Source organism: Fukomys damarensis, unplaced genomic scaffold (genome assembly GCF_012274545.1).
Source record: "Fukomys damarensis isolate Sample0158 unplaced genomic scaffold, DMR_v1.0_HiC HiC_scaffold_11, whole genome shotgun sequence".
Taxonomy (NCBI): Eukaryota; Metazoa; Chordata; class Mammalia; order Rodentia; family Bathyergidae; genus Fukomys; species Fukomys damarensis.
Genome location: NW_022900923.1, coordinates 40920062 through 40931820, shown reverse-complemented (window position 1 = coordinate 40931820; position 11759 = coordinate 40920062). Strand labels below are relative to the sequence as shown.

The 11759-nt window shown below is 43.7% G+C and overlaps 1 protein-coding gene across 1 annotated transcript; it reads left to right on the top strand.

Annotated features, from left to right (window-relative positions):
- Nucleotides 1-3013: 3013 nt before the first annotated feature.
- Nucleotides 3014-4949, top strand: LOC104876859 (testis-expressed protein 47). The gene is made up of 2 exons (XM_010645093.1): nt 3014-3080; nt 4056-4949. Exon 2 carries the CDS (start codon nt 4152-4154, stop codon nt 4911-4913), a length of 762 nt encoding a protein of 253 aa, XP_010643395.1. The 5' UTR covers nt 3014-3080; nt 4056-4151; the 3' UTR covers nt 4914-4949.
- The last annotated feature ends 6810 nt before the right edge of the window (nt 4950-11759 follow it).

Genomic DNA, 11759 nt, shown 5'->3' with positions numbered 1-11759 from the left:
AGAGAGAGAGAGAGAGAAAGAGAAAGAGAGAGAGATCTTCAGGAACCAGGAAGGATCTGGCAGGAAAATTAAAACCTGCAGAGAGCTGGGCGTGTAGCCCCTGTAATCCCAGCTGTCGGGAGGCTGAAGCAGTAGGATCGCTGTGAGTTTGAGACCAACCTGGGCTACATAGTGAGTTCCAGTTTAGTCTCAACTACATAGTAAGACCCTGTCTCAAAAAATAAAAACAAACAAACAAACAAAAAACCGCAGAGAATTTGAAGAGGCAGAACACAACGTGGAGAAGGGAAAGGTCTGCACTTTCGCCCACGCTCCTGGCTTGTGGCCCATGAACAGGAGAGACTAAATCTACAGAAACAAAGTGAAACTGGGGGCTCTAGAGGGCTTCAGGGAGAACACAGTGGTGGAATGGCTGGTCAGTGCTGGGAACGGCAAGGAAAGCACAGGATTCTGCTCCAATGTGATTCCTTTGACAGGCAATAGCTGGTGAGTAACTCCAGTACCTGCCTTATTCCTGGAGAGTGTGCTTGATCTAAGGTCATTCTTGGGAAGGCTGATTGTTTGAACCCAGCACTCAGAACAAGTGTGGGACACCTTCACTTCAGGGCTCCCAGTGTTATGTTCCCACAGTGACTGGGTGAGAGACAGTCACAGGAGACAGCTGTGGCCAGGGAACCACGATCAGGCTGGAAAAAGACCCTTGAGGGTTTGAAGGACACAGGCCCGGCCCCCATGGACAGAAGCCAGGCTCAGCCTGAGTTGTTCTGGTATCTGAAAGTCATGGGATTGTGCCCTCGCCCTAATCCTGCAGCCTGCTGGTACTTGCATCCAGCACAGATCTGGAGTCATGAGTTGGATGCCAGCCTGGGCTACATGGTGAATTCAAGGCTGGTCTGAACCACATAATGAGACCCTGTCTCAAAACACAACAGCAAAAGAAGTAGGGGGAGGGAGGGGCGGGGAGGGAAGGAGGGAGGGAGGAAGGAAAGATAGAAGAGAAACAAGTTCAGAGACGAGGAGGAGGGCGATCATTCAGTCCCTCCCGTGTCCAGGGCACACATTACCCAGGAGACCCCGGGAGTCACAGGAGGGGACAGCTCCTTACAAACAGATCCAATGCCAGTGTCCTGACAGGAGGCATTGATTTATTGATGTTCACGTGAAGCCACCTCCCAGCAGGAAAAACAGGACCCAGTTTCTAAAGTTAATAAAATAACAGGGCCGGGGATTTAGCTCAGTGGTTCTGTGGCCTGCCTTGCAAGAGCAAGGACCTGAGTTCATTACCCGGTACCACCCCCCCCAAAATAAAATAAAATAACAAAGACACCACAGAGTAAGCACTGAGAGAGCTCCTGACGGGGACCAACCTGGCTTTCCTTCTCTGTCCAGAGCAAGTGGGTGCCTGGGCCTTTTCCTGAGTGCAGACCCCTGGCCCACTGCCACACACCTTCCTCCTGTGCGCTGGAGCATCCCCGTCCTCCACAAGAGGGGAGCAGGAGTCCTCCTCCAGGCCCACCCACCACGTGACCTTCTCAGTTCAGTGGATGAACCTGCTAGGGTCCTGTCAGTGAGACAAGGTGCACACACAGACTGTGACCCGCCTTCCGCTCACCCGTCCCCCAGAGTAGCCACCAACCAGGGCTCCTCCCTCTAGCTGTCCAAAAGACAATCCATGTCCTTTGTCCCTGGCCATCCTGACCGAGCTTGCTGGGAGCCTGTCCCACCCACAGACTCACTTTTGGAGCATCCAGGGTGCTGCAGGCAGGAAGACGAGGAGACATGGGTCCCTCTCTGGGAGATGGTGGGACCCCGGCTCTGTCCTCCGCAGCCCGTGGGATGAGCACACACAGAGGCAGCCACCTGGGTCTTCGTGGCACCTCGTGGCTATGCACTGCCCGATGGAAGAGGATGCTCAGGGCTGCTGCTCTCTGTGCCCGGGCCCGATGCTTCTGAAGAGGAGGCTCCAGAGCTGAGGTGACCGACGTCCTGCTTGGCCAGGCCCAGGGACTCCCAATTTGCAAATGTTTAAGTAGAAACAGGACAGACGGTCCCAGACCTGACCAGCATCTTGAACACAGCTCCATCCCAGGACGAGTCCAAGTGAAAAGGCTTTCGGTGTTGAAATCATTACATTCTACGGTGAAGATGAGAACAAGGCTGTGAGGTTAACACTTTGGGAGAGATCTTGTGGTTTCAGGGAATGATAATGTGAATCACGGTGAGGAATTATAGTTGATTTTTATGTATCATACAATTAAAGAATTATTATTTTTTTTTTTGGCACCGGGGTTCACCCTTGAGACCCTGCACTTGTGAGGCAGGTGCAGTGCCTCTGAGCTAAACCCGTGACCCACGATGAAAGAATTATTAAATTACTTTCTGGGATATTATTAAAATCTACTCATTAGTTTGAAAAACCTCAGGAGAAAGAAAGAACTCCAAATTTTTATTTATTTATTTTTTGGTACCGGGGATTGAACTCCGGTCCTTGTACTTGCAAGGCAGGCCACTGAATCACTGCGCTAAATCCCTGGCCCTAGAACTCTAAATTTTAATTTTTTAATTAAATAAGAGTCTTTTCCAACTTTATTGCTTTAAAATTATTTAGAGCACATGTGACTGTAATGTCAAAATTATATTATTGTTTTCTAAAATTAACAGAAGTTAAGAAAATGAATGGAAGTTCACATTGAGTAACTCAAATTCCAGTGTAGAGCTTTCTCAGATGCAACATTACACAGACACAGGTATGTGTCCTTGTGGTCCAGCACGGTGCATAAGTACAGGACACGAGCTCTACAACCACACTTTTTATTGGCCAAAGTGAAAAAGAAAATGCCCAGGTCCACCACGTGTTGACTTACAAAGGCACCTGGCCAATACCTCATGTCCTCCACAGTGGTGTGAGGTGGTTGTCACAGCTCAGTAAATTGAGAGACGGGAGTTACAAGTGCACTCTGGCCCTTTAATGCCACAGCCATTCCGACTCCTTCCTCCCAGGTAGAACCCGGAAGGAAGGCAGAAGGCCCAGAGCTCTGGCAGTTGAAAGCCTCATGGAGGACAAGCAAGCAGGACCCCAGGTACAAGACCAGAGCACTTGAAGAGAGAGAGAGATATTAAATTGATCGGGAGGAGATTTATAAGAAAATTAAATTAAAGTGGCAGAATTTTGTTTTCAGAATATTTTTTATTTAAACCTTAAAAAATCAACACAAAAGCCAGGTGTGGTGGTGCATGCCTGTAATCCCAGCACTTGGGAGGCCGAGGCAGGAGGATCGCTGTGAGTTCGAGACCAGCCTGGGCTACACAGTGAGTTCCAGAGCAGTCTGAACTACATAGTGAGACCCTGTTTCAAAAACAACAACAACAACAAAAATCAACACAAAAAGATTTGGTTTTGTACTCTTTTTTGGGGGTGGGGGGTAGCGGGGATCAAGCTCAGGACCTCGTCCTTGCACGGCAGGCAGCGGCAGGACTGAACTAAATCCCCGGCCTAAAAAGAGATTTGTTGATAAGAGAAAAAACATTTTTCTTCCAAAGAGTTTATTGTTATTATCCACACAACACTATCAACTTTTAGTGTCCCAAACAAATTTAAATATGATAATGAAGCTTAGAATGCCCCAGATTTTAAAATTATATAGACCAGTCAAATCTATAAAAGAAATTGGAAGAATTCTCAGATAGTATTTTTTAGAAACTTGAAAATCTTATTTGTTTGGTTTTGTTTGTTTGTCTTAAGCCAGGGTCTCCTTTTGTAGTTCAGGCGGGTCCTGAACTCACTATGTCACCTAGGATGGCCTCAAACTCAAAGCAATCCTCCTGCCTCAGCCTCCAGAGTGCTGAGAAACTTGAAAGTCTTTAATGACCACGACATTACATTTGGAGAGTTTTTCTTAGGATATGAAAGTAATTTCATTGCTACCCTGAAAACAACCTCTACAGTTTGTCTTGTTTTAGCATTCCTTTTAATAACATTTGCTGATAATACTGGGAAGGGATTTTTTGCTATTCAGTAACATTTGACAAAACTGTTATCTGCTCTTTTTTGTTAGAAGGAATAAAAATAAGAATTCACCACTCAAGAGGTCTCCTGATAGTGTAATTATTGTGACTGCTAAAAATCAGAATCATCTAAAGAATCAGTAAGCATGGCCTTCACAGCCCATAGTTGGAAGAGCAACGAAAGATCTTTCCCACTGGCAGCTCTTCTGAGGCCACAGGTGCCCCGTGGCAATTACCTGCACCTTCTGGAAGAGAAACAAAGACTGCAGCTGAAGAAATTCCTCCTTCACAGGATGTTTCTGGTGGCCAACATACAAGCGAACATGGAGAAAAAAGAAATTGCTGAGTACCATGATCAGGTGTTTCAGTCGATCTTGAAACATCACCTAGGCGAGGCCGTGACAGGGTTATTGCTCATCTACCCCACTTCCGTGCTGCATATCCTCGAATCCTCCAGCGGAACTCTTCACCAAATCCTCTTAGATTATTTCAACCATGAAAGGGGTGAAACAGAATTTTGGGTTCAAAAAATGAAAATTGTAGTCATTTCTCACAACATCCCCACGAGACTCTTCATGCAGTGGTGTGTTTCGGTGGTGAAAGTGCCAGTCCTGTATCTTGACGACATGACACAGTCCCAGTCTCTGGAAGAGGTCGTCACGGATTTTTTCATCCAGACTCATAAGCTGGCACTCTACCTTTTTAAGACTGTCAAAGTGGGCACTAAAGGACCAGGTGATAGCTTGTACCAGACTGCGCCTGACCTGCTCCCCCCAGAACAGATCATAAAGTATCTCTGCAAATCTGAAGAATTCATGGACCCGGCAACATTCCTAAACATGTACGACAAACCCATGTATATCACCTCGGATTCTGAGCTCGTGTGGCCCGCTCCCTCCAGCTTCTAGGATACAAAGAGATAGTATAGTCAGGTCTCTCAAGGGATTCGTGTTACCTGAATAAAACTATTTCTAACATTACTCTTTTTTTTTTCTTTTTCTTTTAAAAAAGGACACTACAGCAGGGTATGGTGGTGCATGCCTGTAATCCCAGCACTGGGGAGGCTGAGGCAGGAGGATCACTGATACCAGCCTGGGCTACTTAGTGAGTTCCAGTTTAGTCTCAACTACACAGTGAGACCCTGTCTCAAAAAAAAAAAAAAAAAAAAAAAAAAAAAAAGAAGACACTACAATATATACAAAGGTAATCTGTTCATCTTTATGGAATAGGTATCTCTTTGTTTTGATATTGAGCTCAATACATTATTTTAAGGTGGGTGGGTCCAATAAAATCACAGTAGGTTTTACTATTTTTCATAAAGCAATTCAATTTTTAAAGTCAAGGATAGATGAAAAAGAACAGTTTAGATTTTCAGATTTGTTTGTTTGCTTTTTGAGATAGGGTCTCACTATGTAGTTCAGGCTGGTCCTGAACTCACTATGTAGCCAAGGCTGGCCTCAAGTTCTCAGCAATCCTCCTGCCTCAGCCTCCTGAGTGCTGAGATTACAGGCGTGCGCCACCACACCGGGCAGAGCACAATAACTTTTTGAAATGACTGAAAAATACATCTCAGGTATTAGCGTATTCCTTTATGTAGCATTATGGAGAACTCCCCTATATGACAGATTTTTTTTTTTTTTTTTGACACTGGGGATTGAACTCAGGGCCTTGTGCTTGCGAGGCAGACAGTGAAACCATTGAGCTACATCGCCGATTTTGACAGATGTTTGCTAGGCACTAGGGGTTAAAGTTGGGTACACAGAGACATTTTTCCTCCCTATTTTAAAAGCTTATTTCTAAATTATTCCATATAAGATAAACAAATTACACAGTTAATCTCTGGATTCATTTCCTATAAAGTAATTATTTAGAAAATGACTAACAGCCAGGCATGGTGGCAAAAAAAAAAAAAAAAAAAAAAAAAAAAAAAAAAAAAAAAAAAAAAAAAAAAAAAAAAAAAAAAGCAAAGAAAGTGACTAATAAATGTGTCTATTAGATGAGGAAGAATTTCTTTAGCAGGGTGAATTTCATTTTAAACTATTTTCTAGAGTTACCTAGTGGGGCCCGGGATGATTCTCGATGGTGCCACCACCTGCCTCGCAAGCTCACGGTCCTGAGTTCGATCCCAGGAACCAAATAAATAAATAAATAAAGTTACCTAGTGACTCAAAGAGCACTTTATGGGTAAAAATATATATTTATATATAGGAAATTACGGCACTTTGTATTTTCCAAAACTGGCCACGCCAACATCTCCCATCCCACATGCCCTTAACGTTACTATTTCCTTTCATATGTTGGTTGCTAGATTCCTCTCCCTTGAAATCAGACCGGCCTTGTGACTACCTGGCTCATGGGAATGATTCCGCATGGTCTACAAGGCTGAGGCCTAAACCCCCCATGAGTTTGGCTCTGCTTGCTTAAATGCAAACAGCAGGCTCTAAACAATCTGAGCAGCTTCCAGTGATATTCCAGGTCCCAACCAACTGCTGCCCGCTTCCGGTGGTTCCAGACACTGGCCTCCCAGTTCACCCTGGATTTCAAGTCAGCCCAGCTGACACTGTGAGGTGCAGAGATCTCTTCCCTCTGAATCCTGCCAGAGTTACTGACCTCTGAGCACCGTAAGTGGCTGGATTTCAGTCCTTCAGCTTTGGGTGAGTGACTCTGCAGCGGTCTGGAATACTCATACTACACACGCATGTAAACTGTTCCCATCACTGCTTGTACGTCCCATTCATTCTGTATCCAATACTCATTAGGCAGCTGTTGATAACTGCTTACCAGTCGACCAATCACTGTGCTACTCACCTGACAGACCAGCAGTGCTGTCCAACGTAGATCTTCTGTTGGTCTGCAGTAATTTCTGGTATAGGCCGAGGATGTAGCTCAGTGGTGCCGCCTGCCTGCCTTGCAAGCTCAGAGTCCCAAGTTTGATCCCCCGTACAAAAACAAACAAAAATTCTGGCAATAGCGATGCTGGTAGAAAATGAATTTGTTAAGCCAAAGTAAATCATTAAAAATCAGAGTCTTTCTTGGAGGAAGTTATGGAAACTATCTAAATGGTTGCTGATTTTACTTTGTACACTGTAATTTTTAATTTAAAGAATTCATGAAGTCTTAGCTATGAAAATAACTAGAACATGAAGTGATTATAAACGAGTTAAGTAACGTATTCTGTCATTTACTCATTTTAGTAAACACACTAGAATGAAGCTATTCAAATGAAATTACTCTTTAGAATCATCACTTTAGGAGGATTTACATTTATCCCAGTGATAAAACCATCGCTAGAATCATTTTGTAACTTGTTTATGGCAGCTGCATGAAGGAAATTTATAACCTAAAGGACCTTAAATATTTTAGTTGTATCTAATGTTTGATCACCAAATAATATATACTCCAACTTAATTAGTAACATTAACATTCAATCTTCATTTGTAGAGATATTTGTTTGCAAATACTATACTCCCTATCAAAGGCACATCTACTGTCACTTGACATACTAAAAAGGGTGTGACATTGCCCCCAAGGAGAGGCATTACTGAAATATTCATGTAGCTCACTAAAGCTGCGTTTTAAGGACATTCATTTAGCTCTGTACGCCTTGAGTGGATTTGATATTCATATCATTCTTGATTCCTCTAAAGGAAGCTACTTTTAAAAAATTATTCCTGTGAACTTGCTTTTTCACATATTTTAGAATTTTTTAATTTTGTTACTGATTCTCCACCTTTTTTTTTTTTTTTTTTTTTTTTTTTTGGACCGGGGATTGAACTCGGGACCTTGCCCTTGTGAGGTAGGCAGCAGAACCAGAGCCAAATTCCCAGCCTGTTGCTGATTCTCTTTAAGTCCAAGGAGAATTTTATATCAGCTGGCCCGATGTTTACTTGAGGTATAAAGAAGGAACCCTTATGACCATTCTCTGGGTATTGGGATATTTTGAAAGACCAACTTTAATACCTATTATTTGATTATGTGTCTTATTGTTAATTCCAAGCACTGGCTGGCCCCTAGAATGATTGATAATACTCTTTGCTAGTATGTGCATAAACTTGAAAAACATTTTATCATTCAGACCACATATATTTACTTTGATCATAAATAGCAAAAGTTAAAAGAGGAATCCATTTTTTGAACTGATGTGAATTTGTTGTGGTTGTTTGGTTTTTTGAGGCAGGTTCAGGTTGGCCCTGAACTCACTATGTAGCCAGGCTGGGCTCAAATACCTGGCAATCCTCCTACCTCAGCCTCCTGAGTGCTGGGATTACAGGTGCACGCCTGTGAATATTTAAAGAATCAGTTATTCAAGGGGCTGGGGATTTAGCTCGGTGTTTCCGCTGCCTGCCTCACAAGCACAAGGTCCCAAGTTTGATCCCTGGTACCAAACAAACAAACAAATTAGTTTTTCGGTCAAAATACCACCTTCAATCCCCAAAGAGGCTAAGAAAGATCACAGTTTGGTCCTTATTCCCTCTCAGTGTGGGTAAGTTCTCCTCTAGTCAGGGGTCAAGTCCCACCTAAGAGCTAATGGCTTCAGGTGAATGTTTATGTCTTCATTTACTTATTAACAAATATTTGTCTCACAACTATTTTGTTTTCATCGCCATTTAGGCCTTGACCAATGTAGTAAAAAAAAAAAAGACAAGCCCATGTTTGTAATGTTTTCTAGGAGAGGAAAGTGAAGTAGACAAAAAGACAAGCAGCAGGACTTATTTTAGATAGTTTCATGTGCTGTGGGGGAAGCCATAGCACTGGCCGAGGCTGAGGGGTCTAGTGTACATGCAGAGGTCAGGAAAGGCTTCTCAAAGGAAGTAAGTCACCTCCAAACGGATGTAACATCATCCGTGTCAAGATGTTACAGTAAAGGTCAGAATATTCTAGAAGAGAGAGCAGCCTGGTGTGTTTGAAAGACAGAAGGAAGACCAGAGGGGCTGGGGTGTTGAGTGAAGAAAATAATATAGTCAGAGGGAGTGGCCAGGGATCTAAGGCTCAGGCTTTATGGTCCTGGCTAGGTGTGTGGACTTAATTCTGTCCACGGCTGACCCTCTTGTGCTTTAGTTTTTGTGTAGGGCTCTCAGGAGGCTCCCCTGGATGCCACAGAGGTCTCCATGCTGTAGTAGCAGCCACATCAAACCCACAGCCGGCAGGATGCTAGCCTTTGTTTTTGTTTTGGATGCTATGATGGAAATGTTTTTAAAAAGAAAGTTTTGAGCTGGGTGTGGTGGTGCACACCCATAATCCCAGCATTTAGGAGGCAAAGGCAGAGGGAGCTCTGCTAGGTGGAGGCCAGCCTGGGCTCCACAGTGAGTTCAAGGCCAGCCTAAACTACATAGGAGACCCTGTCTCAAAAAACAACAAAACAAATGATAAAGGCAGTATAGCACAAGGTTTAAGAGAGCAGCCTCTGGTATCAAACTGAGGAATTGAAACCACTTTCTAAACTTTGTAGAACTTTAGTTTGTCTCCTTACCTTCCCACACCTGAACTTCCTCATCTGAAAAAATGAATGATAAATAGTATCCACATTTTAAAATTGGATATATGCACAACATGAAATAATGGTCTAAACATCCTGTCATTCAGAAAGGTCTCAAGAAATGTTATCACTCTGACCAAAATTTCTGAATGGCTTCCACTGAATAAAAAGCAAAACTTTATCATGGTCAGAAAGTCTTGATTCTCTGACCTTTGTTTATTCAACTAATCACCTTCTCCTTGTGGCTTTTGTCTTTTCTTGCTCTTTACTTGGTTCTCCAATGGTTTTAACCCATAACTCTTTAACAATTTGCCTCTTTTCTCTTAGAAAAATTCTGCTCTTCAATCAAATTTCTACTCAAAAAGCCTGATTGTAGGTGGCCCCCAATAACATTCTAGCAGCTGTTCTATCTCATGGCTATTGTTTATTTGTACACTTATCTGTTCAACTTATGAGCAATAACCATGAAATATTAAAATTTTGTATATTTAGTGCTTCATCAAAAACAGATCCCTGGAGGTGTGCTAGTGCACGCCTGTAATCTTAGCACTTGGGAGGCTGAGGCAGGAGGATCGCTGTGAGTTTGAGACCAGCCTGGCTACATAGTGAGTTCCAGGTCAGTCTCAACTATAGTGAGAGAGGCCCTGTCTCCTCCTGCCTCAGCCTCCCGAGTGCTGGGATTACAGGAGGTGTGTGCCACCATGCCCGGCTCTTTGTCTTTGTTATTTAACTCAAGCAAGTAGCATAGGTCTATCTAGACAGTTGGCCCATTGCCGAATAGAAACAATAGGAGTACTAATCCTTTATTATGTGCTGATTCAATCCTAAGGGCTTGGCTGTGGATTAATCTCCTTTCAGCCTCTCCATGGTCCTTCAGACTGAGTACAGCTGTCATCCCCCATCTTACAGCTTATCTTACAGATAAGCAGAGACACAATTAAATAAAAAGAGCCCCGGCCAGGTGGCATTCTGTCAGCTTGTGGCATCTTTATGTGGTACGGATTCTGTGGGCCCTTTCGGTTCCATCCACTCCGGTGGACTCTGGTGTAGAGAAACCAACCTCACTCAGCTGCAGGGGGGTCTTTCAGAGCCCACCTTCAGAGCCCGACACTTATCCTCAGAGGCCTGAGACACTTACTTCTACGGTGGCAGCCCCATGCTTGGAAACCAGGCTTGTCCGACTGCAGCCCTGGCCCTTCCCCAGACATTAACCAGTGGCGCTGCTCAGAGTATCTGCTTGTTGAATTGGTTTTCCCAGCGCTGGGATCAGGAAGGATGCAAATCAACCCTACTTAGAGCACCTTTCCAGTGAATGTGAGGGAGATGCAGTGCAGTCGTACTGCCCCGGCCAGCTGAGCCCTAGATCCAGGCTCCTGTCATTGAGCCGGCCCACTGTGAGAGGCTGTTTGGTGGAAAATAAGCGGAAACCAGGTTCTCTGCCAAGGACAGCAACTGTTGAGAGATCTTACATGTCAGAGACTGGCAAGTGGAGATGTAGCAAGGAACAAACTGGGAAGGATTAGCATAGCTCTCTTTACATATCAGTAAATATGAAAATAGAAGATTAAAGGGAACTTTTCTTCACTGTTTTAATAATTTTTGTGCTTGTGTGTGATACTGGAGCTCGAATTTGGGACCTTGCACTTGGGAGGCAGGCGGTGGCACCACTGAGCTAAATCCCAGCCCATCTTCAGTGTTTTAACAACAAAACCCAAAAGACTTCACTGCTAACTATGGTTCACTCCCTCCATCCCCAGAATATTTAGATTTTGATGACAGGTCCCATGGATTAAACAACAAAAAACAACAACATTGCAAACCTCCCTTTCCTTGTCACCTCCTCAACCCGAGCCTCAGTTCTTTCCCTCTGTATCCCTTCACTCTTTTTCTTGTCAAGGATCTTACTCTTGTGCTGTACCGGGCATCGAACTCAAGACCTTGCACTTGCCGGGCAGTCGCAGTGCCACTGAGCTAAAACCCCAGCAATGTGAAGATTTCTTGACCAAAAAACAATCGTTTTTCCTCTCTCATATATTGATATCATTGTCTGAATACAGCAATGTTAGACATAATTTTTTGATTTTTTTTTTTGAGACACTGTCTTACTATGTAGTTGAGGCCAAACTATACCCCCAGCTCCCTTTTATTCAAAATTTCGGTACTGGAGATCAAATTCAAGGCCTTTCCTATGGTAAGCAGGTGCTGTACCACTGGGCCACATACCTGGTTTTATTTTTTAAAAGCTTTTCTGAGTTTTCCAATTGCATGCTTTATAACC